The 27,942-nt window shown below is 60.5% G+C and overlaps 1 protein-coding gene across 1 annotated transcript; it reads right to left on the bottom strand.

The window, feature by feature from the left end:
* Positions 1-13: 13 nt before the first annotated feature.
* LOC134757815 (spectrin beta chain, non-erythrocytic 5-like) lies at positions 14-27,942 on the bottom strand. The gene is given in 54 exon segments (XM_063702459.1): positions 14-167; positions 289-380; positions 513-535; positions 538-598; positions 1,004-1,075; positions 1,413-1,547; positions 1,855-1,956; positions 2,042-2,197; positions 2,460-2,649; positions 2,784-2,908; positions 2,910-2,990; positions 3,253-3,408; positions 3,985-4,179; positions 4,427-4,631; positions 4,752-4,948; positions 5,596-5,808; positions 6,063-6,249; positions 6,448-6,704; positions 6,783-6,920; positions 7,797-7,943; positions 8,085-8,178; positions 9,790-9,962; positions 10,623-10,700; positions 10,944-11,098; positions 11,101-11,131; positions 11,338-11,500; positions 11,747-11,868; positions 12,008-12,121; positions 12,923-13,037; positions 13,128-13,243; positions 15,047-15,142; positions 15,277-15,468; positions 15,583-15,732; positions 16,196-16,244; positions 16,246-16,361; positions 16,773-16,877; positions 17,306-17,455; positions 17,635-17,838; positions 19,079-19,273; positions 19,496-19,606; positions 19,699-19,813; positions 20,628-20,773; positions 21,035-21,170; positions 21,555-21,712; positions 22,746-22,862; positions 23,099-23,299; positions 23,545-23,731; positions 24,095-24,309; positions 24,711-24,875; positions 25,371-25,541; positions 25,805-25,904; positions 26,065-26,204; positions 26,372-26,612; positions 27,593-27,942. Coding segments are annotated over 54 exon segments (7,857 nt in total).

Here is a 27,942-nt window from a genome sequence, read left to right as displayed (position 1 = left end):
GATGCATAAAACACTAGGGGCCCAGGAGCTTGGGGCCCAGGGAGTCGGCCTCCCTCCCCACATCCTTCCCCTGAAGCCCGCCTGCAGTGCTGCCCAGGGCTCGCCACCAGCTCTCAGCCTGCTCTTCGGACGGTGCCGCAAACAGGATCTCTGCCCCACTGGTCAGCCTGGCACCCACACAGTCGCAGGTCAAACTCCACTGTCCCTTTGGGGACCCCCATGCCTCCAGCCCCCGCTGAGCCAGGTGGCTGCTGGGAGCGATGCCACAGTCCATGTCTCTCCGCTCACCTTAAGGAGAATGTGTGTTTCCTGCCATGGCGGCCCCGCAGCCTCTCACACCGGGCTCCCGTGAGGTCAAGGAGGGCTGTGGAAGCTACTTTCTGAGGAGAGATGAGAGGCAGGGGTCACTGCGGCCATCTCAGCTTTTCCCTGTGGGGTCCCTCTGTCCTGGGGCCCCTCTGCCTTGTTTCCCAGCACCCTGATGTCTGCATCTCCCCTACCCCACCTGGTACCTCCACTGCCATCCTCTCATCCAGAACAGGCTCAGAGAGCTGCCCTGCAAGGTCCCGCGGCAGCTGTCCCAGGAGCTCGAGCTAGGCTGTGGAGAGAAGGTGGGAAGGTCGCATGAGCCACACACAGGAAGCCAGAGCTAGGGCCTGTCCACGCCTCACCGTGTGTGTGGAGCTTCCCAGGAAAAGCAGTGGATTGGACCAAAGTCCCCATGGGGAAAGGGAAGCCACAGAGGGGCTCTGACGGGAAACCAAGCGGAAGGGGAAGAGCAGATGGGGAGGAGGAATCCCAGCTCCTGGGGGGGTGGGTAGGTGGGGGCGGTGGCAGAAGCTGGGAAGGGTCCCAAGGAGCCAAACTGCCTGGACGGCATGGTGGGGGGTGGCATCTGCCCAAGTTCACAGTGCAAGGGTGCCAGGCCCAGATGGCTCTTCGAGCCACTCAAGTGCTGCTGCAAGTGGGGAGCTGCCTGGAGAAGGAATCTCCAGGCACTTACCTGCCTCCCGCCAGGCAGCAGGTGCTGCTTGAACTCCAAAGACCCCTCCATGGTGGGGGTACCCTTTGCATCCTGAAAATGCAAGATGGGGCCCAGAAATGTCAGGACCAGCACCCTCAGGAAGGTGGGCAAGGCACCCACTGCCCCCTGCTCTCTTTATTCCTCCCATCCAAGTACTAACCAGGCCTGACCCTGCTTAGCTTCTAAGATCAGATGAGATCGGGCATGTTCAGGGTGGTATGGCTGTAGACAGCCATCTTTATTCCTAATGACCTTCAGCTCCTGTGCCCGGGCTCCCAGCACTGGCTCCAGGGTGTGGGCCCTCACCCCCACAGCCCCAGCCCCAGCCCCACTGCATGCTCCAGGGAGACCACGGCGGGGGTGCCTGCAGCCCCATGGGGACACCTGCCTGGGGGTCCCTCGTCTCAGCCAGCTGTGTTCCTAGCCCCTGGTGTCCAGAGGGCCTCCACTGACAGGATGTCAGCGAGCTGCCAGCTCTCCCGGGCTTCAGCTCCTGTGGCTGCAGCAGGAGCTCCTGTTCCATCTTGGGGAGTGGGCAAGGTGAGCCAGGTCAGGGAGACCAGCCACACCTCAGGTTCCCGTCTACCTCCCCTCCCCCAGCCCTCCCGGTCAGAGGGGCCTGCCTCCCCATCACTAGCTCTTTCAGCTTTGGCTCTGGAGGCTCACACCCAGTCCACAACGGTGCCTCTCCCACCACTGCAGCTGGCCAGGGAAAGGAGCAGGTAAGGCAGGGCCGGGTGAGGACTCAGTGCCCTGGGAGACACTGACTTGCAGGCTGAGAGGGACTGTTCCCCCACCAGCCCTCAGCCCCTAGCCGAGGCAGTCGGCACCTCTGTCTTCTGCATTTGGGCAAACTTCTCTTCCTGGGCTGCCAGCAGCTTTTCTAAGTCCTGGTGTCTCTGCAGCAGCAACTCCACATCTGAGGCTGAGTGCTGGGGATAAGCATGTTCAGGTGAGGCCCAGCTTGGGGGGTGCCCAGAGCCTGGTAGCCAGCTAAGGGGCAGGACCCCCACTCACCCCATAGTCGGGCTTCAGCAGGAGGCCCTCCCGGCAGGCCAGCCAGGCCTCAGCCTGCTCCAGCCTCTGCCGAAGCTTCTGCAGGCCCCAGCTCTCGGCACAGCGTTGCCAGCGCAGGGCCCAAGCCTCCTCCAGCTCCTGCAGGCACTCTGTCACCTGGTGGGGAGGGGCTGCTATGGGTGACAGCTTGGGTAGGGCTCCCACCATGGGCAGGGCAGGGCAGGGCTGGAGAGCCAAGTGTTAATGGAAGTGCAGAGGGAAGGCTGTGAGACCCGTACCTGCCCCTTCCCAGCCTCTCTCCCTGCCTGCGCCCAGCCTTCCTTTCCCGCTGGTTTCCATGCCTGTGAGGGGCCCTGAGGCCCTGGGCAATCAGGCTGCATCCCCAGCCCAACCCCAGGCCCACCCTCTGAGTTCACACCTCCGCGGACATGAAGTGGCTGTTGTCCACCTGCTGCTGTCCTTCCTGCCGCAGGTCCTGGGCTTGAAGGCGGCACTCCCTGATTTCTTGCCCCAGCTCTTCATGCTGCCCAAGGAGCTGCTCAGCCCCCGCCACGTCCTCAGCCAGCTCCTCGGAGGACGCCAGCTCCTGCCTCTCCTGTGCCCATGCTCTGTGGGGCAGGGAAGGGAGCTGTTGTCAGGGCTGGCTGGGGAGCAGGGGAGGGAGGGTCCAGCTCCCCCAAGAGCCAGGATACCCCCACCCCACAGGGTAGAGCTGAGCCGGCAGCTGAGGTAGGACACCTACAGCAGTTCCTGGCAGCGCCCGAGGAAGGCATGGCCCTGTGCAGCCTGCGCCAGCCGCTGGCCTCGCTCCTGGGCCTTCGCCTGCAGGGTGGCCCAGGCCTCCTGCACCTTGGCCAGGCCCCCCGGGAGCTGCAGGATGTAGCTGGCCCAGTCGGCAGGCCTCCGTCTATACCCGTGCCACCTCCTTCTCCATAGCTTCCAGCTCTCTCTGCAACCAGAGCATGAGATCAGGCCTCAGTCCCCCCACTGAGCCGATGCGTGCTCTGCATTCAGGAGCACCAGGCCTCTCTGAGGAACCACCTCCACTCTGCTGCACAAGCTGGGCCAAGTCCTAGGGCCCCTCGGGGAAGGATCTGGGTTTCTGGAGAGGAGGCTGAAGCAGGCTAGGGTGGGAGGGCTGAGATAGGTCCCCTCAGCCACCGCCTTCGGGCAGGGGCTCAGACAGGCAGGCTGCAGGGCGTGGGCCTCACCTCCAGGCGCCTGTGCTGTTGCTGCAGGGTCCGCACAGATGACAGGCTGTGGCCTCCATCCTCTCCCTTCATCAGGGCCGTCTTCTCCTGCATCCTTCCTTGGAGCTCAGCCGCTGTCTGCTGAAAGCTGTGGACCTCATGGGCTGCAGCCAAGTTCTGGGAGAGGAGAAAGGACCTGCTCAGGGCTGTTCTCTGCTCCCAGGATTCCTTTCTCCCTGGAGACATGGCCTTCTGGGCCACCTCCTTTTGAACAAGGAGGACCACGGGGCTTGATGTGTCCCCAGGTACAGAAACCATCCTCCATGCTGCAGCCCTCAGTGAACGTGATGATATGGGTCTGCGGCAGGCCAGGGGGTGGGGAGGGCGGGGACAGGAGAGGGCCTCGTGTGCATCTCAGGGAAAGGCAGACGCGAGGTGTTGGGTCCACGTGAGGGAGCAGGCCGGTTCTCGGGGATCTGGCTGACTCTGGCAGTACCACCTGCAGTGCCTCTCATGGGGCTGGGGGACAGGGTCAGCTCAGGAGGCAGCCCCAGCCCAGGACCTACAGAGATGGAATATCCTGGGCTGCAAGAAAGCTGGAAGAAAGCTGAGCAGGTGAGGGAGAAGGCGCATTCACTTGAGGCCAGCAGGGTGTGTGTCTTGTTGGAACCAAAGCCTGTGGTAGGGAGGGCTTAGAGGGATTTTTTGAAGACTCTGACACCCCTTAGCTCGGCCCGGCCTGTGGTCACCTACCTCTGTGCGGGCTTTTATTGCTTGGTCCAACCTCTCCCAAGCGGCCTCAATGCGGCTCCTCTGGGCTTGGATGTGGGGATAGCGCCTGGGTGCACCCCGCTCCAGGGTGCCTGCCAACTTCCTCAGGGCATACACCTTGGCCTGGCCCAGGCTCTGCAGTTCCTTTCTGAAAGCATCAAACTTCTCTTCCAGCACCTGCAAAGGTGTGAGGCCCAGCAGGGTCACTCGAGATGGTATCATGAGCTCTCAAAGCTCATGAAGAGCTCAGCAGACTCTGATGGCTCTGAAATCCCTCAGCCCAGGTTCTGGAACCATCGGGATCCTCCCTAGGACACCCTCTCCAGGCTCCTTTCTACTGACTCCCCAGCAACCCTTTCATCCCAAGGCAGGCCTTCCTCAGCCTCTGCCCACTCCCCGTGAGGTTTGCTCAGGAGTGACTCACCTTGACACCCTCCAGGTCCCGCCCGTAGTCCTGGGACTCGGCGGTGGCCGCCTTGGTGGTCAGCCAGGCGTCGAGGAGCAGGGTCTCTCCCTCCAGCTGGTGTAGCTGCAGCTGCTCCTGCAGGCCGTGCCCCCTGGCCTCTGCCCTCCGCAGCAGCTCTGTGTGGGCCTCCCGAACTGCCTGCAGCTGGGCTAGCACCTTGGGGCTGTGGGAAGAGAGCGACAGTCTGGACTGCAGCCCTTCCTTTCCAGGCTGGAGCAGTCTCCTGCCATCTCTGTAGGGGGCTTCTCTCTGCTCCTTCCCGGATGGTGTGGCTCCCGCCCACCTTTCTGGGTTCTTCCTGCTCTCCAGGAGTGCTGCTGTCTGCTGCAGCCGCTCGATGCGTGGGCTGAACGCTTCCAGGTCTCTCTTGGTGGCCTCCAGCCGCCGCAGAAGGGCCTGTGTGGCTTCAGCACTGTGGCCCATGTCCTCGCTGTCCAGGACACGGCCCCGCTCAGCCAGCCAGGATCCCGCCTCCGGGAGCTGGGGGTGACAGAGTGGAGATCCGTTTTCCCGGGGCACCCTCCAGGGCTCAGGATTTACAGCCACGATTCTCAGCCTGGCTGCACAGGGGAATCACCTGGGAGCTGTCATGCTCCCTCGGCCTGGCCCCACTCCTAAGCAGCCTCATCTGGTCCGGAACACAGCCAGAGCGGCAGTGTTTTGTAAAGGGTCCAGGTGATTGTTTTTTTCCATGCAAAATAGACATTTTATTCTTGGTTCATAGGCATAGATTTTGTCACTTAAAACCAAGTTTTAGCAAATATTCCTTGCAGTGTTTCTCCCTTTCATTTATTAGCCTATTTACTTCATTTACTTCAGTTTTTCTTCCTTTACAATTGTATTCACCATTCTGAAGTAAGAGCTATAATCGTCCAAGTGAAGGTTCCAGGTGATTCTCATGTAAAGCCCTGGTTGAGAACCACTGATCTAGAGGGAAAAAAGACAAAAGCCAACCCAGCCAGCAGCTGTGTTCTGGGAAACATGTGGAAGGAAGCCCTTGGGGGCAGGAGACCACTGAGTGGAGGAGACGAAAGGTGCCCAGGCCAGGAGCCCCGGAGTTACCTCCCGGCCGCACTCGCCCTGTGTTCCAGGCCTGCCCGCTGTGCCCTGCCCATCACTCCCCTCACCTCAGTCAGAAACTGCTGGGCCTCCTGAGCCTGCTGCAGCAGAAGCCGCCTCCACGCCGCCTCTGCCCGCAGGTGGGCCATGGCCTTCTCCAGCTGCTGCACCCGGGCGGCCACCTCGTGGGCGGCAAAGTGCCCAGCCTGCACCAGCTTGTGCCCAGTGCCCAGCACCACCCGGGTCAGAGCCTCGTGGCTGCTCATCTCACTCTCCAGGTTCTGTGGGGTAGGAGGCAGGAGGATGCGGATGTTGCTGACCCTTGGGGGACTCCCACAGTTGTGCTTGAAGTTTCACGGGACCCCACTAACTTGTCCCCAAGGAGTTCCCTGTCCCCATGACTCCCAAAGAATCCAGGGCATCCCAAAAGCCCCCACAGGCAGAGAGTTCCTGGCTGGGCCACAGAGAGTGCCATTTCCTTGGCTGAGAAGCCCTGCTCACGTGCGAGGCCGGCCCTCCCCGGGTGGGCCCACACCTGGTGCTGCTCCTGCAGGTGCCGCACCGCACTCAGGCTCTGGCCATAGTCCTGGGCAGCGGCCAGAGGCAGCTTCTCCTGCACCCAGGCCATTTCCTCGTCGGCGTCCCTGAAGAACTTCAAGAGGAGGCTCCGGGCCTCCAGGGCCGTCCTGCGCTCCTGCAGGGGCTCCCTCAGGCTCTTGAACCTGCAGCGGTGGAGGGTGGGACCAAGGGAGGCAGGGACCAGGGTGTCAGTATTAGGGATACCTGGTGACACAGATCACCCAGCTGTGGCCCTCACCATGGGCAAGGGGAGAAAGTGAGAAGACATCAGTTAAGAGGGCAGGGGTGGGGGTCCCTCCAGGAAGGCAGGGAAGAGAAGCTGAGGGCACAGGTGGATCTACCTCGGAAGCAGCCGCCGGGCCTGCTCTTCCACATCTTGGGCAAGGCAGTGGCCTTCCCTCACAAAGGCCTGGGCCTGGCCCAGCAGTGCCTCAGCCTGCCTGGCCTTCTTGTCCACTGCTGCCTCCAGCTCCCTCTGTGTGCCCAGGAGCTCGCCCACCCCAGGCAGGGCCTGGCCCACAGTGGGGGCTCTCAGCTCAACCTCGATGGGCTCCAGCCAGTTCTCCAGTTCCTCCATGCTCCGCCGCAGGCGCAGGGCCTAGGGTAGAAAGTGAGGTAGGCAGGAGGGGAGTGGCCTGGAGCCCGGCCAGCCACCCCTCAGCCTGCACAACCTCACCTCGCAGGCCTTCTGGAGCTTGGCCACCTTCTTCTGGGAGTTGTCTTGCAGCTCACCCCAGAGTGCTCCCAGCTCCTCCAGTCGCTCCTGGATGGCCTCCGAGGCTGGGTGGCCCCCCTGCAGCAGCCTCTGTCCCTCCTGCAGCCACAACATGAAACACGCCTTGTGGACTGAGGACTGCCGGTACCAGGGCACTGGTGTTGACTCTGAGCACCAGCACTAGAGCTGCAGAGTCCCTGCGGTCCAGCTGCGTGATCTTGAGCGACTTTCTTTACCTAAGCCTCAGTTTCCTCATCCGTATCATAGAGAAAATAATGGTTATTTTGTTTAAATGAGATAAGTCATATAAAATACTTAGCAGGGTGACTTATATCAGAGGGAGCCAGCCTGGGGTCAGGACCTGCCTTTGCAGGTGGAAAAGAGAATGTTTTAAAAAGTGCTATGCTGGGCACAGTGGCTCATTCCTGTAATCCCGGCACTTTGGGAGGCTGAGGCAGGTGGACTGCCTGAGCTCAGGAGTTTGACACCAGCCTGGACAACATGACAAAACCCCATCTCTACCAAAAATACAAAAAAGTAGCTGGATGTGGTGGTGTGGGCCTGTGATCCCAGCTACTTGGGAGGCCGAGCTGGGAAGATCACTTGAGCCTGGGAGGCAGAGGTTGCAGTGAGCTGAGATCTTGCCACTGCACTCCAGCCTGGGTGACAGAGCAAGACCCTGTCTCAAAGTGGCTATGTTTTGACTCCTTCACTCACAGGACTGGTGGCTACGTCCTGTTCACATCAAAATGTTATCTTTAAAATTACTGAAAAGGTGCCATTTTTGGAGAGGGTGCCCCCACCCGGAAAGCAACTTCTTCTCACTACACTTCTGCCTAAACAACCGCTTAGCCAGGTGCCTTCACACAGAAAGTACTGGATAACGTTGGCCACCGTTCAGCACCAGCTCTGGGGCACCGTCCTGTGTTCTGCCTGGAGAGCTGTCCCACCACCCTCCTGCCTGCAGGGCCTCACCCACTGCAGCTCCTGCTGTTGGTGCATGCTCGCGTCCAGCTCCGCCTGGAAATTCTGCTGCTTCTGTAACTGTGCTGGCAGCATGGCTGTGTCCAGCAAACCCTCCTCCAAGGCCACCAGGTTCTTTTCCCTCAGCCACGCAGCCACCTGGGCACGTGGGGAGGACAGGCCTGCTGTCCAGGGCTTTCCCCTTCCCCTGACCTCTGGGATACCCCAGAGGAAGGGTGGCCTTTCCCTGGGTCGACTCCTTCCCCACCATGACCGCCTCCCTCTCCAAGCGAGGCGAACCTCCTGGGAGTCCTGCAGCAAGGCCTGCAGCTGCCGGAGCTCCTCCAGGCGGCGATGGCGGCGGGTCCCGGCTTGCCTGAAGAGCGCCTCCTTCCTGCCAGGAGGAGAGGCTCATGGGCCTGGAGCCACCCCCGGGGCCAGGTGGGGTGCCCGTCCAGCCTAGGCTTTCTCGGGTATGAATATACTCCGAGTCTGGAGTTTCTTTTGGAATAAAGGTACATTGCACTCCCCCTCTGTATTTGTGTCTGTTATGTGCCGGATTTTGTACCCCCAAGTTTCTTTTTGTTTTTGAGACAGAGTCTCACTCTGTCACCCAGGCTGGAGTGCAGTGACACAATCTCGACTCACTGCAACCTCCACCTCCCGGGTTCAAGCAATTCTTCTGCCTCAGCCTCCCGAGTAGCTAGGACTATAGGCTCACACCTCCACGCCCAGCTAAATTTTGTATTTTTAGTAGAGGCAGGGTTTCCCCATGTTGGCCAGGCTGGTCTTGAACTCCTGACCTCAAATGATCCACCTACCTCGGCCTCCCAAAGTGCTGGGTTTACAGGCGTGAACTACTGCACCCAGCCTGTACCCCTGAGCTCTTACGTTGAAGGCCTAACTCCAGAAGTGTTTTTGGAGACAGCGTCTTTAAAAGAGGTAATTAAGTGAAAATGAGGTGACATGGGTGGGTCCTAATCCAGTGTGACCTCATGAGAGGAGGAAACTGGGGCAGACACAAGCACAGGGGGACGATCTGCCTCCCGCAGGAGGGCAGAAGCCAGGGGCTGGAAGTCAGGGTGGCACTGTGCTGGGGGAAGCTGAGCCTGCCAGGAGCCACCTAAGGTGACTGGGGGAGGGGGTGGTGACAGAGACCAGCAGAGCAAAGTTTGCATTCTGTTAATTCAAAGACCTCCACAGGTACCCAGGTGTGGTCCACCTGCAAGAATGGAGAGGGGGTGGCCCCGACCACTGCCAGGACACCAGCACAAGGAGCCATGGCATTTGTGGGTGCTGGTTGGCTCTCTGATCGGCTCTCTGAGAAGGACAAAAGCCCCCACCAGTCTGGGATCTGGCTTTTGACCGTATCTGCCTTGATCTAAAAGTCTGAGGAGCTGCATGAAGCAGCCAAACCCGCTGAGCTTTTACAGGGAAAAAAACTGCAGAGCTGGGGTCTCATGGGCCATGCAGGTCACATGCATCTGTGTCTGAACTTCAGTTAGATGAGCTAAGACTTCTGCTAGCCTGCCTGTGGGGCCAGCACCGTGCTTTCGTCCTCATCACAGCCGTTAAAGCCCGGGATGTGAGGCTTAGCTGCCGTGAGGAGGAACTTGTCTGAGTCCTGCCGTTAGTGGGCAGCACAGGGACTCAGGACTGTGCTTGACCTCTGTGGAAGGCTGATGCTTGACCTCTGTGCCCTGCCACCTTCCGTTTCGTGAGTTGGTTTCCTCTTGGTCTCCTAGCGTAAGCCTCTCTTTAAACTCCCTTTGATCTCAACTGAATGAAGAAGGAAGTGGGATTTGCCACGTGGTGTTTGATGTCCATAACAGGCAGACACATTGCAGGGCCAGGGGTGGTGGGGACCCCCGGCATCTTACCTCAGTCCTTGGACAAGGCTGGTGAGCCTGGGCCAAGTAGTGGAAGGGTGGGAAGGGAAGAACCGGGATGCCAGATGCCTGTGCCAGCCCGCCCACAGCACCCCTCACCCCAGAGCCACCACTACCTCAGAAGCATGGCCTGGCACCTGCCCAGGGCACTCTGGGCCTCGGGGTGCCCACCCTGGTGCAGGCCGCGGGCCGTGGCCTCCAGAGCACTGATCTTTCCCGCCTGCACCTCCAGGTCCCGCTCCAGCATCTTGTGCTTCCACAGAAGGGGCTCCACGGGGGCCAAGGGGTCCTGGTGGGAGTGGGGAACCCAATACTGTCCATGAGCCTCCCCCTCCCATCCCAGGCTACCTGCCTTCCCACCTAGAACCATCCTACCAAATGCTCATCCACAGAGCGGCTGCTCCGCCCAAACACATCCCTCACATCCCTCAAGGCTGTTTCCAGCTTTAGGACAGTGATTCCCAGCCAGGGGAGGCATTTGGGACAGGGATCAAGAGCCAGAATCTCTGAGGCAAGCAGAGCTTTTTCATGTAAGGTGAAAGCTCCCTTCTCTGCACTCCCTGGAGGACCACGTTAGTCCCCAGTTATCCTCTGAGGTCTCCTGTAAGTTACACTCATCTGCTTCAGGGTTGGGGCAGTGGCGGGAAAAGCCAACCTCTAGGCATTTGGGAAGCGAGGAGGGCAGGGGTGAGGTGGCAGGAATGGGTCAGGCCCACACAAGCACTCTAGAAGCTCCCTGGTGTTCGCGGTGGGGCCTGCCCACAGCTGCATGGGAACTGCTCTAGATGACAGGTAAGTAACTGCCCAGTGACGGATGTGGCCCAGGGTGGGGAGATGGCCCAGAAGGGGAGGATCCCTGGCCTACGGAGCTCAGGCAGCACTGGCTGGTTTGACCCCTAATGCTGCTGTTGTAATTCCCCCCTCCTGCCCATTCCTGCTGGGCACCTACCCACAGACCCTCACTGGCTAGGGAGTCTTCCCTGCTGCAAAGCCAACGTTCCATCTTCTCCACTGAGCTCAGAAACAGCTGAGAACAAAGGAAAAGGCAAGAGACAGTCGGCGGAGGGTCCAGCCACTGCAGTCGGAGTGACTGTTCCAGTGGCACAGGTTAGGGAACCAGGGTCCTGGAAGGCAAGAGTGCTGAGTGGTGGGGAAGTCCCTGGCACAGCAGCCCCTCCAGTCTTAGCCTTGACCAGAGGCTGTGGGGTCAGCGCAGGCCCTGTTGCGGGGCGGGGGGCAAGATGCAGGCTGGGGATGGGACTGTGCCTGCCTGTAGCTCCAGGGCCTGCTGCAGCTGTAGCTGATGCTCCTGCCAGGCCCCTTCCAGGCTGCTCAGCTCCTGTTCTAAGCCAGCCAGCACCTGGCGAATGTCGGAGCTGAAGGGGTGCCCCGCTGTGAGCAGTCGCTGCCCAGTGCTTCGGGCAGGCTGATGCTGTCTGTCCAGGAGTCCAGCTCGGCCTGGAACAGGACTGGGCTCAGATCACTGGGGGCTGGAAGCAGCCCAGCAGGCAGGAGAGAGGTGGGGAAGCAGCTAAGGAGTGGGAGGCTGGAGGAGATAGGCAGGGCGGGACACTCAGGAGGCCCAAGAGCAAGGAGATGAGAGGAAGGGGAGGGCAGGGCAGAGCTGAGAGCCTGGGAAAGGCTTGGGCCAGCTGCCCGTTCACCTTGCACTCCTGATGCTCTTCTAACATACGCCGGGCTTCCACAGGGCTGCGAGGAGCGGGGCTCGTGTCCATCTGAGCCCGCAGCCTCTGGGCGCTGACCAGCAATTCCTGCAGCGTTGCCTGGAGTTTCTGAGCTTGGTGCAAGGCATCCAGCGCCTCCCTCCTGCCCACGGCGCTCGTCAGCTAGTCGTCAGGCCTTCGAACCCCTCTCCCCCATGCCCACTGGTGTCTTCTGTCCCTTAATCCCCTCAACCACAGGAGGGCCCACGGGCTGGGAGGTACTGGGAGGACAGTACAGTTATTTGAAGGGTGGAGAAGGAATCCTAGGGGAACACAGGGGCTGAGGGGAGGTGTGGGGACTGAGATGCTGGAGGATGGGTCGGCGAGGGCAAGGCCTGCGGGTTCATACCGCTTCTGGGCCCTGCTCCGGAGCTGCCACCAGCTCTCAGCCACCTCCTGCTGCCTGTGCCTGAGGCCGTGGGCTGCCTCGGGGCTTCTTTGGCAGAGGCGGCCCACTTCACGCTCTAGGGACTGTGGGGGAAGCTGGTGTCAGAGGCTGGGGCAGGGGAGCTCTGGGCCACCCTGGCATCCCAAAGCCCCTCCTCCCCACTTGTGCCCAGGGTCCTACTGAGGAGATGCCCTGGGCCCAGCTCTACAGCCAGCTACGCACCTCCACCTGGGCCTGGATGGGGTGCACTACCCGCTCTAGCTCCTCGTGTTTCTGCAGCAGCCTCTGCACGCTCTCCAGATCTTTCCCACAGTCCAGGGCCTGGATCAGGGCTTCCTGGAGGAGGGGCACGGCCGGTTACCTGCTGGGCCTTTGCTTCGGCTCCTCCTTCCTGGGAAAGGGCCCAACCAGTGGCTTCTGTGTGCACAGCAAGTCCCTAGCGTGATTTCCTGGCCCCGGCTTTGAGGGCCAGAGATCTCTTCCTTATGTGAGGGGGACGATTCTGAGGAGCAACTCTGGATTTGGAGTCTCCTCTGAGGGAAGAACCTCACGTGTGTGCTGCTTCCCTGTACAGTCTCACTCAACTCTCATCCCTTGAGGAGCGAGAAAGAAAATAGAGCAAGGATGGACAGACAGGCCTGTGCCATCATTTGAGGGCAGAAGCCAGCGGAGGAAACAGCCAGGCATGCCCAGCACAGGCAGCAGCACCTGTTTCACACAAGGGCTTCCTGGACCGGGTTCTAACTCTGCCAGATTCCAGCCCGGGGCTCTGTGGTTGTGTACACAGTCCCAGGGCAAACCTCCCGAGGGTTTGGGCTTCCTCAGGGATGGGAGGAAACAGAGAGTGTGTTTTCTGGCCTCTGGACCTGCCATGTATCTGGGGACCAGATCTGGGGGAGAAAGGAGACAGGGAAGCCCCCACTGAGCTTGCAATGGGTGCTTCTATGGTCCTGAGTTGATCCTGAGGGCCAGCCCATCAGATGTCCCTGGTGCAGACCTGCTGGGACCCACCTCCAAGTACCCAGCTGAACAGGAGAGGCCAGTGAGGGGGGAGATGCATGGGAGACTCTAGGCAGCGCCCCCTCCCCTGACTGCATTTGCTCACAGCCCCCACCAGGACCTCTTTCCACCACGTACCTTCTCCTGAATCCTCTTGGTGACATTGTCCAGCTCTCGGGACAACACGTGTATCTCCAAGGCCCCTTCGAGCTGCTGCTGGTACCGGAGCAGGTTGCCATGGAAACTCGCCCACCTGGCCAAGGGGTGGTGGTGTCATGTGGAGCCTGAGGTGGCCTTCCACCCCTCTTCCCGGCCCTTTGGTTCTCCCCAGCCTGGGACTGGCCTGTTGTTGAGCTGGCTTCGCCGCTGGCAGATGATCTTGACTTCCTCGGGGTCCCGGTTCTTGAGCTACAGTGACAAGTCACTGATGCTCTTGATGCGGGCATCACCCACTGTGTCCTGCAGGGGAGGTATGGGTGAGGGCATTGGCACCCCCCACGCAGAGCCCCTTCTTCCCACCTCAGCAGGCACTGGAAGCATGCCTGGGCCCCGGAGCACGAGGAACTGCATATTTGGGCAGTGGGAAGAACTGCCTCCTGCCTCCTCTACTGCGGCAGGTCCCTGAGGTCAACCCGTCCAGGTGAAGTGAGCAAGATCAGCTTGGAGCCTGCAGCCCCAGAGTCATCTCTAAGGCCAGAAAATGGGATCCCTGCGCTGGGTACCATGTAGGAGGGGGAGAGTGGGCACATGCTCACTAACAGAGACTCTTGAGACGGAGTCTCCCTCTGTTGCCTAGTCTCCCTCTGTTGCACTGTTGTTGCAGTGGCACAATCTCAGCTCACTGCAACCTCCACCTCCCCGGTTCAAGCGATTCTCCTACCTCAGCCTCCCGAGTAGCTGGCACTACAGGTGCCTGCCACCAAGCCTGGCTAAGTTTTGTATTTTTCGTAGAGACGGGGTTTCACCATGTTGGCCAGGCTTGTCTCAAACTCCTGACCTCAAGTGATCTACCCGCCTTGGCCTCCCAAACTGCTGGTATGACAAGCATGAGCCACTGTGCCCAGCCACAGAAACTTTTAAAATGAAAATCCAGTTTCTTGGATGAAGAGAAGCAAAGGGAGGTTGTGGAATGGAACAGTGAGCTCTGGCTTCCTGGGGTTTCGGTGTCCCCACCCCAGGACTCATCTGAGCTGAGGCTGGTGCTGCTTGGACGCTGGATGGGGTTTAAAGGTACACAGGGAGCGGGTCCACCGCAGGGTGTGATTGCAGATCTCCTGCCTCTGGCATCTGTAGAGCTTGTTTAAATTTCCAAAGCACTTTCCTATGAAGTGCCTCATGCAAGGTAGGCAGGGAAGGACATTCCCCTCCTTTTATAGATGCCGGAGCAGAGCTCAGAGGCTAACCTGGCTCCTTTGCGGCAGAGCCGGGATTCAAGCCCAGCTCCTTTAGAGTCTAGCTCTCTTCCTACTACAGCATCTGGCACAGCGTCTGTGAAATTCCACCATTAACAAGGGATGTCTTAGGTTTAAGCACTGCCGCCTCTTAAAAAGTAATACATACATGTACCGGGGGACAAGGTTAGCACATTTGGTCTTTAACACCTGATTGTCAATACATTTGCCATTTTTTCCCCCTGTATACCACATAAGAGAAATAGATGTTTGGTGTGTGTATGTGTGAGGGGGCGGGTGTGGGGTGAGGAGAAGACGCTGAGATGCTGAAATAGTCACACTGAAGGTGGGCGCTGATTATCCGCCACATCCAGGCATACGTCCTATTCTTTTTAAGATTTTTTGAAATAATTATAGATGCCCAGGAAATTGCCAAAGTCCTGCAGAGAGGTCCCTGTGCCCTTCCCCAGCTTCCCTTACAGCAGCATCCTATATAATGATAACATTAAAACCACAAAGCTGACGTTGGTGTAATACTACCAACTAGACCAGACCTCATTCAGATTTTATCAGTTTTTGCAAGTATGCATCTGTGCGGGGCAGTGGGGGATAGGTCGATGCAGTTTTATCACAGCTAGAGATTCACATACCTGCCACCACACACGTGCTGTCTTACCTCTGAGGTGGGTGCTACCCCCATTCTAAAAAGGAAGGAGTGAAGGCGGGTGAGAGGAGGGAGCCTGCCCGAGGGCATGGGAGGAGCAGGCATGGCGCCCACGCCCTGCTCTACAGACCACACTCTTTCCCTGCTCTCAGTTGGATTTTCAGTGCGGGATGCATGGCCATCCTCTACCCAGCAAGGCCCCCTTACCCCGGCCGAGTTTCCTCGGAACTCGCGGAGCCGCCGTCGGAGCTGCAGGCAGTGCTCCAGCTCCTGGCCCAGGTCACCAACATTCATCTTCACCTCCTGTGAAGGCCGAGGGTGGGGAGGGAACGCTCTGAGCACCAGCCCAGGCTCCTGGCACCCGCTGCTGGGGATCCCTCCTGTCAAGGGAGGGCTCCTCCCCCCATCTCTCAGCCCCCACCCAGCTGGGGCTACACCTTCTCCTGGATCCAGGCCTCTGCAAGGTCCACTCTCTGCAGGAACTCCAGGAAGTTCCGCCTGTCCTCCAGCTCCTGGCCCCTGAGGGCCATTGCCTGCCTCAGGTCCTCCCAGTGCTTCCGCAGGCCCTGCAGCCGCTGGGAGACCTCTCTGGCTCGAGGGTGACTCTGTGCCAGGAGAGCCTCTCCCTTCTGGAGGGAGAGAGGGGACACAGGACATCTTGCCTGCTGCACTTCCTCCTAAGACTGACATCGCCCCTGGGCCACACTTTGGGGCAGGCATGGGGCTGAGGGCCCGGTTGTTACCTTGGCAACAGAGGTCATGACCTCCTCATGGGCCTGGACTTCAGCCTCAAAGGCCTGGTGTTTCAGCAGGGGCTTCAGCTTATCTCTCAGGTCCCCAGGAGGGATCGGCTCCTTCAGCTGCTGGGCCCACGCCTGGATCCAGTCCTCAGCCTGATGGGGGTGGGACATGAATGCTGCGATGTTCTGCAGCCTCAGGCCCCAGACGCCACAGGCCCAGCCCCCAGCCATTCCCAGGAGGCTGGCCTCAGGGGTGGGGCGGGCAGCACCTGGTAAATGAGCCCTGAAGGTTCCAGTTCCGGAAGGTTGCTGCAGGAGGCAGCCGGGCAGGGCCTTGGGTGGGCTCTCGTTTTGGAGGTGTGGCCCCTACTCCTGGGGCCCTGGGCTGCTCTGCTCCCTTCCCCACCTCTCTTGCCCTGGCCCACCAGCTCGGGACGCTGGTGGGGTCTCCACACAAAGGCGCTTAGATCCCATGTTCTGGGCTCCAGCGCAGCCTCTGGGAAAGCCATCCACCCCCTGAACCTGTTTCCGCCTCACAGTGTTGCGGTGTGAAGGCGGCTGAAAACTGTTGAGTGTGGTTCCAGTGGAAGGCCCTGGGCTGGGGGTGCCCTCTGACCTGGGTTGCGGCCTGGGTGAAGCTGGCCATCAGCAGGGAGGCATGCAGGGTGTCCCCGGCTCTCCACCAGCTCCTTCACTCTCACCCGGCGCTGCAGCAGGATGGGAAGCCGGTCCCGCACCCGGGGGCGCCGGAGCGTCTTCAGCCGCTCACGCAGGGCTGCCTCCTGTGGGGCAGGGGCACAGCTGCTGCTCTCCCACCCTGGGCTGGGGTAGGGCCTGGCCTGCAGGGCTCACAGTCCTTTCTTTGAGGGCCCCGGAGCCCTTTCCTCAGCCCCGCATGGCTGAGGGGTGTCTGATCCTCCCAGCCACAAGCCAGACCAGTCTGCTCCCCAAGGACCACATGGTGTGGACAGAGCCGAATGCCCCGTGTGGGTCTCTGCAGTGTGGCCCATCTCCCCCTGGGCCCTCTTCTTGAGCCACACATACAACTTGCGCAGTCAACCCCAACCAGGCCCCCAGCCTCGCAGGCTCATCAGCACTGCCTCCAGGAACGCACCAAGCGCCCCGTGACCCCCTTCAGGACTCTCTCCCGACCACCACACTCTGACCACGCCCAGGCCTCCTGACTCCATTACCTTCTTGTCCTGGGCAGTCAGAACCTTCAGGAAGACCTCGTGCTTGCGAATCAACTGCTCTACCTCTTCCACCGAGCTCCCCAAGGCACTGGTTTTCAGGGAGACCTGGATCCACAGAAAAGTCAAAGAGGCCACCAAGCCTTCCAGCCAGCCAGCCCCTCCAGCTGCAGTCTGTGCCCATGGGCACTCTGGGTATGGCAGGGCCTTAGGAGTGCCCACTGAGCTTGGCATGGAGCTGTGAGGAGTGGGAGTCCAGGTTGGGAGGCTGCGACACCTCAACCTCTGCACCATGTGGGGAGCATGACCAGCCTCTGGCCAACTTCCTCGGGGCTCAGTCTGGGATAGGGGCTGGGGATGTCAGTGGACGCTCAGGGGCCTCAGCACTTCACCATGGCCACCTGGAAGGACTTGTGCACAGCTGCCTCATATTAGAGAAAAAGCCAGAGAGGCAGGAGGAAAGGGACTGAGCAGAGAGGGGAATGGAAAGGAGGAGCAGGAGGCTGAGCGGAGTGTGAGGGCGGGAGGGGACCTGCCTCCCGGGCCGCAAGGATCTCCTCCAGGCGGCCGCACTCTCTGAGGAAGAGCTGCTCCTGCTGCTCGGCCTGCAGCCTCTCTTGCTTCCGTGCCCAGGCCTGATACACCTGGTCCCGCTGGTCCTGCAGGGCTCGAAGCTCTTCCTGGACCTGGGGATGGACACATGAGGAGCCTCAGCTGGGGAGGGTGGTGTGGGTGAGGTGAGGACTGGATCCTGAGGGAAGCTCCTGAGGAGAGGCCAGCATGGCACAGTAGGACAGGGCACCAGGTGGCCAGGCACAGGCTAGGTCAGCTGGGGTATGTGGGGGCACCCGGGAAGGGGGCCCACCTCCTTGGTGGGTGTCCCTGCAGCAAGAAGTGCCTGCTGGCCCAGCTGGGTGGCCTGCTGCCACAGCTTCTCCCGGGCCTCCAGCTCTGCCCGGAGCCACTGGTGGGCACTGAGCTTTAGCGTGCCACTGCTAGGCTCTTGCGAACTCTCCTCCACCTGCAGGTCCTGGCGCATGCGGGCTGCCCAGGAGGCGTAGTCACGCACCTGATCCCGGGGACACGGAGGGAGAGCCGGGTGAGGGCTGGGCTGGGCAGCAGGAAATCAGGTGCTGAGGCAACTGCAGCCCACCTGAGTCCACTCACACAGCCCGAGCCGACCTGGGTCAGGGCCTCGGGTGAGGCACGTGTGGCCCTTTGTCACTTGGTTTCTCCGTTCTCATCCAACCCGATCCTCCCAGAACCACGAACCCCCTACATGAGCCAGACCCTCACCACGACACATCTCTGCCCTTTGTTCCTCCTGCCTTCCCATCTCTACAGAGCTCACCTGGATGAGGCCCTGAGAGGACTGGCGGCTAGCAAGATCAGCCCCATCAAGACTGCTTGATGGGGAAAGAAAGTTCACCTGCTCTTCAAAGGCCCCTTGGCCGCCTTTGCCTGGGCAAAGCCTTCCCTGGTATTTGACATTGCACTGCTCTCCTTGTTCTCTGAATTACTAATTTAACCCTTACAGTCTTCTGCTGATTTGTGTACAACTATACAAGATTGGTGCTGGAGGGACTTCAGGCCCTTGTCCAAATATCTCATTGCATGGAGGAAGGAAGGGTAAATGGCACAAAGAGTCTTGTAAACTCTAAGTGCATGACAAACCCAGGGTTAAGTGCCTTGCTCAAGCTCACACTGCTAGCAAATCAGCAGAGTTAGGTCCCTAAACTCAAGCCTTTTTGCAGTGTCAGTTTGGGCCTCCTGGTCTGCCAGGTCCCAGGACAGTGGGATGCCGGGGACACCCCGTGGCCAGGACCTACTGTCCCAGTCTGATTCTCTGGGTTTCGGGCTCATCTCCCCAGGAAGCAGGGCTCCACGAGGGCAGCAGTTCCACTTTCCATAGCTTTTATATTGCCCTCCTCTCTCCACCTGTGGCTTCAGCAGGGAGCTGAAGACAGACATTAAATAGATACTGACTGATCCAGAGGTCACTGTCTAACATCTGGGTCTCCAGTTATGAGCTTTCCTGGGCAGTTCTTACTCCCAGCCCTGGCTGGGACCCTGCATGACTGCCCTGCCACTCACCTTGCTGGCACTGACCCAGACCCTAAGGTGTCACTGCTACGCCCATGTGCTCAGCCCCTGACCAGCCAGACTGACATCCCGTGTGCTCGTGCTCTCCCACCCGAGTCCATGCTTGTTCTCCCTCCGGAGCTGGAGGGCCTCATGCGTGCATGCCCATGCATGGTGCAGCACACACACATGCACACACACGCCACCCAAGGGGCAGGAGCCCTCACCGCTGTGTGGAAGCGGGCCAGGAGGCGTGCCCGCTCCAGCTGGGCCCTGCGCTGCTCCATGCGGCGCTGCTCCATGCGTCGCTGCAGCACTGCCCATGCCTGCGTCACAGCTTGCTGCCTCTGCTGCACCGCATGGGCCTGAGGCCCCGGACACAGCTTCTGCACCCTGCCTGCAGTCTCCAGCAGTTCCTGCAGCTGCGGGAGGGGCAGGGAACAGGGAGGCAAGGGTCATGTCCTCCTGATTATCTCGCAGATGTATCCCTTGCCTGGGAACTCTGGCCCCCTTGGGCCACGTCCTGCCATGCACAGTAGGCCCATGGGAGGCTCTGAGGGAGACTGGAAAATCTAGAGGAACAGGCGGGCCAGCCTGAGGGGGCTGCAGGGGCCTGGGTCGGAGAGGCAGCCAGCTGGGCTCACCTGCCGCTCGGTGCCCACGAGTTCTCGCTCCAGCCCCTGGTGGCTTCTCAGCTGGGCCTCCAGCCCACGCAGGTCCCGTGCCACATTGTTGGGGAGGCTCGTGGCTTTCTCCTGAGGAAGGGAGAATGCCGAGGAGATGAGGGATGGAGGGTGGGCACTGAGCCTGGAGTGTATCCACTTCTAGCCACCCCTCCGGCTCACACCTGGACCTGGGTGAGGACTTCCAAGAGATCTCTGTGAACTCTGAGGGAGGTCTCGGCGTCTCGGAGCGCGTGGCCTCGGGCCTGGGTCCACTCCCACAGCTCCGACCAGGCGACCCTGCCCACGGCGTGTGGAAGACCAGCCGGGGATCAGCTGCCGGGCCGTCTCATTCCTCCCTCCCGCTAGGTCTGGTCAGCCCGCTCCTCTCTGAGTTGTATCGGGACTTGCCCAAAGCTCCTCCTCCTTAAAACCTCTCCCGCCTGTGGCCCTGCCTATGCACCTTCTTCCTGGGAGCCTGTCTTCTAGCTTTACCATGAATTCAGTGCTTTGCTGCTGTAATGCTCGGCACTGCATGGTATCTGTGCTGTGATACTCCTTACATCCTGTGCTTTGACTCATAGTGCGTCACCCAGGTTATGATCACAGACGCTTTGTGGGCAGAGGCCACATCTCTCCGTTCCTCGCTAACTCTGCAACTGGCTGAGCTCCTAAGGCTTCTGCCAGGCCAGGCTCTGGGCTAGGGGTTATGAGCAAGTCATGACCTTGCCTCAAAGCTCACAGGCTGGGAGTGGATCCAAATCAGCCAAGTGGACAGCTAGGAACCACACGAGGCATGGGCTGTCCCGAGTGAGCACAGGAGCTGGGGTAGCTCAGGGGAAGGCCCTGATGTCTGGCCCCACCATCTTCCCACAGCTCCTGCTCTCAATCCTGGGAGCAGGACTCTGACCTGCACACCCAGCCTCACCTCCCTTCACAGACCAGAGCCTGTGGCGGGCTCAGCTTCTCTGGAGCTAGGCCCCCTGCAGAGTCCTGTGGGCAGCCAGGGCCAGCGTGGCCCTCACAGCATGCCATCCTCTCTTACCACTCTGGGCCCTGCCTGCCCAGCTCCTTCCCCCAAACCCCATGCTGGCCTGGCCCTCTGGGCACTCACTGCAGATCCTGCTGCCTCTGACGGACCATGGGGCCAGCACTGTGCCCACGCTCTAGCAGGCTCTCTGCCAGCGGCCGGCAGGCAGCCATCCACTGGCTGCCCATCTCCACTTGGTGCTGAAACTTTGCAAACTTGGTGCAGAGGTGCTGAGAAGAGGGGAGTGGGTGACAGGGTAGCCCCCGGCCGGTTAGGCGTCAAGCAGCCTGGGAATCGAGGCACCTCAGTGCCCAACTGGGTGATGTGGGCTTGGACAGCCACGGCGTCTGCCCACTCCACTCAGGAGGCCCCACCTCAGCCAGGGCTCACCGCTCTGCTGCCACCTTCTTCCTCCGCCCCGCCAGAGCCAGCTTCCCCACCCCATAGGCTCTGCCCCAGGGCACCCTCCTTGACCCTGGCCCTCTTCTCACCAGGGCGTGCTCAGGGTCCTCCCCCAGGCTCTCCCCTCCTTTGGCGGCCTGCTTCTGGCTTGCCAGCCAGCCCTGCAGGTCCTTGGCCTCCCTCAGGAACTCGTGCAGCCTCAGGGTCCCCTCCAGTTCCCGGTGCCTGTGGTGACAGCCCGTGGTTCCCCAGAAGTGAGTTGCCCACCCCCCTGGGGGCCAGTCGGGTCAGCCAGAGGGGCCAATCTGAAAACTGGGGTTACTCATGGTCTCTGTCCAAGCCTGCGGCTCACGATTCAGGGAGTAGTAGACACAGCAGTGCAGGTGTAGGGGCAGAGGAGGGTGTGGACGTGGGGAGATGGACTGCAGGGAGTTGTGGGGCCTCACTGAAGAATTTATGGAAAGAGGTGAGCAACACACACCCTTCTCCCAATGCATCTCTACAGCCTGGGGTCATGGGTTCTGATTGACTTTGGGCCATGGCATGGGAACAGTCAGCTGTGGCTAGGCCTCCTGTACCCACTGATGAGAGGGGTTATGGTGTCCTCACCGTGTGGCCGCCAACTCCTGCAGTGGCCGCAGCTGCTCCCGGAGCCTCTCTCGCACCACACGCGGCTGCTCAGGGACTTCGGGGCCAGTGAGGGTTTGGGCCGTCTGGTCAAGCTCCTCCATGGAGCTCCAGTAAACGGCTAGTTCCTCCCGTAGAGCCTATGATGCATGAGGACCCATGCCAGGCTCAGCCTGGGTGACTCATCCACCCACCTGTCCGTCCCCCACCCATTCAGTCACCAATCCTCATCCATTCACCCACCACTCACACGCCCATCCCATCTACCTCAACTCATCCATCCACCCACCCAGCATCCATCTACCCATTACTGATGGAGTAAGTACTTATTGTTCCATAAAGTGAACACCTGGTCTGTGCCCACTGAGGGCTCATTATTTAGCAGGGAAAGGTGAATGCTGGCTAATCTGGGCCAAGGAAGGGAGGGCACAGGAGGCATTAGACTGGACCCCAACATCCATGTGTAAGAGAGAGGCAGAGTTAAACAAGCTGTCCGGTGTAGCCGGGAGATGGGTGCTCCGTGAGGCCAAGGCTACAGGCCTTTAGAAAGACCCTCTCTGAAGGTCCTGTCGCAGAACACACTGCAACTGGGGCTGTGCAGGAAACATGCCCAGACAGGAGGACAATTCAGTGACAGCAGGAACCGGGACTGCCGTGGGCTCCAGGCTTTGAAGCTTGTGTGGTTCTGGGAGTCCGAATTCAGGAGTGAGGAAGGGGACTTCGAGACCTCCCTCCCTTCAGCCAGGGGATGTTTGTGGGAGGAGGTCGGCTTCATGAAGGGCATTTGGTTAACTCAAAGGATGACAGGTAAAGCCTGGGAGGAAGACAGCTGTGGGAGATGTGGAGCGGGCTGGGCAGGTGACCTTGACAGAGGAGAAAAGTGCCAGGGGTGGGGTAGAGAGGAAGCAAGAGGAGGCAGAGAAACCCCAAGGCCACAGGGAGAGGCAAGACTCGTAAGAAGATGAAGGGAGAAAGCGTGTACATCACAGTGCCCAGGTTGCCTTGGAAGAAGGGGCACTGTGGGATCTGGGTGGGCAGTGGGGATGGGGCCGTCTGTGTCTCCAGGAAGCAAGAGCAGGGCTCCGTGCCTCTGAGAGAGGGAGGGTGACAGCCCTCTCCCCGTGGTCCATCATCACCCAGACCACACTGCAGGGGAGGCTCAGGACGTGGTACCTGGTGCTTGTTAATGAGCCTGAGGGTGGCTGCCTCGTCTCTGCCATAGTCCCGACTGCTCACCAGCGGCCACTTCTCCTCCACCCAGCCCTCCAGCTCTGACACATCCAGAAAGTACTGCCAAGAGTGGGGCCAACTCACCTGGAGGATCTCAGACAGGACCCTCCGTCAGCCCTGGAGACATCTGCCCCTGCTCTCCAGCATCAAAGGGGCTTCTGTGCCCATAGGGGCACCCATCAGCTCCCAGCCCAGAGCCCCCACCACTGATCCGCCTCCCTGAGAGTCCCACAGGTGGCCCCTCAAGGAGCCCTGACTTCTGCCTCTTCCCCCAACCCCACCTCTCTGCATCCTACCTGCTGGAAAGCGACAGCCTGCTGCAGACACTGGGCCCGCGCCTCACATGCCCTCTCCAGCTCTGCCCAGTGGCCTTCCAGCTCCTGGCACTGCTCCACGATGTGTTGGGCTTGGGGGTGCCCTGAGGCTGCCAGGCTCCACCCAGAACTCAGCACCCGTTGCACCTGCCCCTGGTGAGCTTTTACCTCCACCTGGAGCTCCTGCCACAGAGTGGCTTGAGAGGCTGCTGCCCTTAACCCAGGGGCATCCGGAGCAGAGCCATGGATGTGGCTCCAGGCCCCAATCATGGCAAGACCCCCAGGGTCAAAATAGCTGGAGCAGAGATTTGGAAATTGGGATACCCACGGGTGAGGGCTTAGAGGCCAGGACACCTGAGTAGGGGCAGAGGGTTTCTACGGTCTGGGAAGCGGATGTCGGTAATCCTGTAGGAAGAGAGGGCTATTACCTTGTGCTTGCGGTGAAGGCTCTGGGCACCATTCAAGCACTCGGTATAGCTGGTGGGGCTGCCATGGGGCATGTACTCGGCTACCCAAGAGAGCTCCATGTTGCTCAGGTGGCAGAACTGGTGCAGCTCCACTGAGGCCTGCAGCTGCAGGCCCCGGATGGCCAGATGCCCCTGCAGAAGCTCCAGCCTAGGAGGAGGAGGAAGAGATGGGAGAGGTTGGGAACAGAGTGAGCACAAGGCTCCTGGTTCTTTCCTTGGCCAAGCCAGGGCCCGTGAAGAACAAGACCAGGGAATAGAGCAAAGCCCCATCTGACAAAGGGAGGCAGTGGAAGGGCGCCAGGGCCCCACCTCATGGCCTAGATGACTCGCCTGACCGCACTGTGGGGGTCCTGCTAAGGATGCATAATGGGGTCTCCGACCCTCCCAACCCAGAATGACTCTACTCATAAGGGAGGAGATCTGGACACCCCGGTCCTGTGGGTGCCATCTTGTGGGACCTTAAATTCACATGGAGGAGTGACACACAGGTGGGTGGGAGGACAGGCCCCACCTCCAGAGGTGCTTCTGGGTCTCTTCCAGGATGGCCGGGGAGGCGGCCACGCCATGGGCCTTGGAGGCGAGGGCAGCCATCTTGGCAGCCAGGGTCCGGCTCTCACTCTCCAGCTGTTGGTGCCGTTTCTGCAGCCTGTGGCTGGAGCTCAGGTCCTGCCCTGTCTCCGAGCTCTGTAGGGCCCCTTCGAGCTGCTCCAGCTGCTCCTTTGCATCCTGGGAGGGACGCATGGAGCTGCATTAGGTTCTCTGTGTACAGCACAGCAAGTGGCCTTCCCGGGCTCTGGGACTGTTGGACTTTTAGGACCAGATTCACCAGGGAGCTCTGTCCCCACCACTGCCAACCCTCGGCCAGAAGTGCCCAATCTTCCCCTGTTCCCTCACGCTTCTTCTTCCCTAGGGGACTCAAGTGGTGCTGACCACCCGCTGGGCACACAGGAGAGAATCCTGCATTGGCCGACTGAGCAGAAAGCCACGCTCAGCTTGTCCTAGGCCAGAAGCCTCCAAAGGCTGCAGAGCCAGGGTCAGCAGAACACCTAGACTTCTCCCTCCCCGTTCTGTCCAGCCCAGCCCGGCCTCCGTCTCCCTCTTGTGCCCTGTCCCTCTTCCCAGTGGACCTGCAGCTGCCTCAGGAGTTGCTCCTGCTGTCCAGCCTGCTGGAGCTCGTCCCCACGCTCAGTCATCTTGCGGTTCAAAGCTTCCCACTTACTTCTAAGGCCTTGAAGCCTGGTCTGTATGTCCTCCCGGCCGCAGGGCCTCCTACTCAACAGCTCTCTCCCAACCTGGAGTGGAGACAAAGGCCCAGGGAGTTTGGCTGAGCTGCTGGTACCACCAGTGGCCGCAGCAGGCTGGACCTGGGTGGCTGGCAGTGGAGGTGAGGGGGTGACCACAGCTGCACTCCACGGGCTGCCTGGAAGAAAGCAGTTCACGTGGCCCCAAAACTGCAGGTAGGGGGGCTTTCCTCTGACCCCTGCAAATAGAGCGGGGTGAGCCGGCATTAGGTTGGTGGCTGGGGAGAGCCGTGTTCTGGTAGAGGTGGCCGGCTCTGGGACTTGCCACGGAGAGTTGTGGGGGAAGGGATGGATGGCGGCAGCTTTGGGGCTGGTTTGGGTGCCAAGGGGATGCCAGCAGCATCAAGGAGGCTTGCGGGGGGAGGTTCTAGGTTCACGCTGAGGCTGATTTTTCCTTCAAAGACTCTTCCATGAAAACAGGTGGTGCAGTAGGGTTGGGAATTTGAAGACAAGGAGGCTCTGCACCCTCTGTCCCGTGTCCCCCACCTGCTGCAGAGCCTCCACGTGTCTGCGGGTGGCGAGTAGCTCACTCTCAGCTGCTTCGTGCCGCTTGAGTGTCTGCAGGATGTTTCTGCGCGCTCCGGAGGGCTCATGCGCAGCCATCAGCCCCTTCTCTTCCGTCCACTGCATCAGCTCTGCCACATCCTGCTTCCACTCCTGCCAAGAACCAGGCGAGAGTGGGTCTCAGAGCACGGCGGGTGGGGGCTGGTGCCTAGCCCCGCATCTGAGGGTGGTGTGGCCACAGCCCCCGTTTTCCTCCTCAGGAAAAACCTGAGCTGTGTTGCCTGCCTCACAGAAGGTGTTGAGAGGATGAATGGCATAGCGCGTGAGGAAAGTGCTCTGTAGGCTGCACAGAGCTCTGTACGGTCTCAGGCTTTCTTTTCAGGGAGGCCTCATGCAACCTGGGCCCAGCCCCTCACCTGGAGCTGGAGGGAAGCCAGCAGCTGCCTCCTCCTCTGCTCACTCCTCCCCTGGAGCCTGGTCCACTGTGCCTGGACACTCTGCAGCTGCTCTCTGACCCTGGAGGGCCGGGGGAGTTGGAGGAGGGTATGGGAGAGGACTCCCACCCCAGCACGAGGTGCACTCTCCGCCACCCCCTACTCTCCCAGCCCCAGGGCGGCCGTCTGTGCAGGCTGAGAAAGGGTCATCTGCAGGTGCTGCAGACTGAGGCCAGGCTCACGTGTGTGCAGCTGGGTGCTGGCTCTGAACCAGCTTCTCGCCGTGTGCCCGCACAGCCTCTGCCCGAGGCCCCAGGGTGCTCAGGAGCCGCCCAAACTCCCAGTGCTGCTGCAGCAGGCTCAGGGCCTCCCTCACATCCTCCTGGGAGTGCAGAGACCTGAGGTCATGCCTGGGAGAATGGGGGTCAGGACCATCTCACCCGCCACTGCCCCAGGGGCCTCCTGCCCAGCCTGGCTTCTGGACTCAAGGGGATGAGCTCCCTCCAGTGATGGGGAGTGACAGCCTAGCTCCACATTCCTGCTCCATACCCCAAGGTTGTCCAGGTGCAGTCAGGCCTGGTGGTTGGCACGGGTGGCAGTGAAACCATCCACTTCTCGGCCAAACTTCTGCAGCTCCAGCCCCTCTTGCAGCCACTGCTGCCTCTGCTCCCACACAACCTTCAGCTCCTGGCCCTGCTGCCCCAGGAGCCTCAGAGTGTTGGCCACCTCTTGGGAGTCTGGGCAGTCCAAGGCTGCCATGGGCTGGCTCTGAGCGTCCAGCTGCTGCAGCCTGACCAGGATGACAGGCAGAGAGTCAAACCCCAGCAGGCTCCCTCGTCAGCCTCCTTCTCCTCTCACCTCCAGGGTTCACGCATCTTGGATCATGAATGAGACACTGAATGTGATAGGCCCAGTAGAGTGCTTAGGATGCAGGGGTTCCCAAGCCCCCATCGGCTCCAGCCGGCTGTCCTTAAGTGTGGACTGCCAACGGCCGATGCCCAGCGTAGAGGACATGCGGAGGCAGCACAGCGTGAGACAGAAAAATCACGCAAGCCACAAAAGCACCTGGCCGCAGGGCCACTGCAAGCCCCCATGGAGGCTTTGAGCAATTAGAAAAGGTGCCCCTTTCAGCAGGTGGCTTGGGAACAGGTAACACCCTTGTGTGAATTAGAGCAAGGCTCCACTTCCTCTGAGCCGCTGCAGAACCAGGTACTGGAGTCTGGCAAGCTGAGGACCAGATGCATTTCAGTGCCCACTTGACCACCTGTCAAGTGCCCTCAGGAGGGGCACAGCCTGTGGACTGTCCCTGGTGGCCTTGCCTGCCTGCCAGCCCATAACATCATCCCTGCAGGAGGAGAGGCACCACCTTACTAAGGAGGTGGGGATCTCAGACCCGTGGGTGGGTCCTGAGCGATTCACTTAGGGGCCACTGGGGTCCATGTTACCAGGATGGCAGGGGAGGCTAGATGCCCTGAAAGCAATGCATTGGGCCCACCTGGAGGGGGCCAGCCGGGCCTGGGCTGGAGAGAGCCTCCCAGGCAGCTCAGTGTCCTGGGTCTCTCCTCGAAGTGTACAGGCTGCCTGACCCAGTCCTAGATTCTATCCTCCTCTGTGTAAACTTGCCTCAAGCAGCATGCCAGACACCAACCAGTCTGGGCCCCTCCCTGGGGAATTCACACTACTTCCCGCATGCTCTATCTGGGCCTGAACCCAGAGCCCAGAGCCCTGGGCCCAGCCCAAAGTGCACCCCTTCTGCCCTCCTGTCCTGACCTCTCCTGCCACAGGTGGATCTCCTCCAGCAGGTCTTGGTGCTCCCTCAGCAGCCGCTGAGCCGAGGCCACATCCACCGACACCTCCTTGCTGCCCAGCTGAGCCTGGACACTCTCTGTCCACAGTAGCAGTTGCCGGCTCTCTTGCAGGAAGCTCTGCCGGGCCTGAGTCTCAGCCTGGCGCCGGGCCTGTTGGGCCACTTGTTCCTGTACTTGCTTCAGCAGCCCCTGCAGCGTCTCCACCTGTCCTTGCAGAGGCTGGCTCTCTGCGTAGCCTGACTCCTCGACCCTGGGAGACAGGGCGCGCTGCACAGTCAGTGCCCTGTCCTGGGCCTGGTGCCCCAGGCACAT

The sequence above is a fragment of the Gorilla gorilla genome, chromosome 1 (assembly GCF_029281585.2).
Source record: "Gorilla gorilla gorilla isolate KB3781 chromosome 1, NHGRI_mGorGor1-v2.1_pri, whole genome shotgun sequence".
Taxonomy (NCBI): domain Eukaryota; kingdom Metazoa; phylum Chordata; class Mammalia; order Primates; family Hominidae; genus Gorilla; species Gorilla gorilla.
Note: the sequence above shows the minus strand (reverse complement) of the source record. Positions and strands in the feature narration are given on the sequence as shown.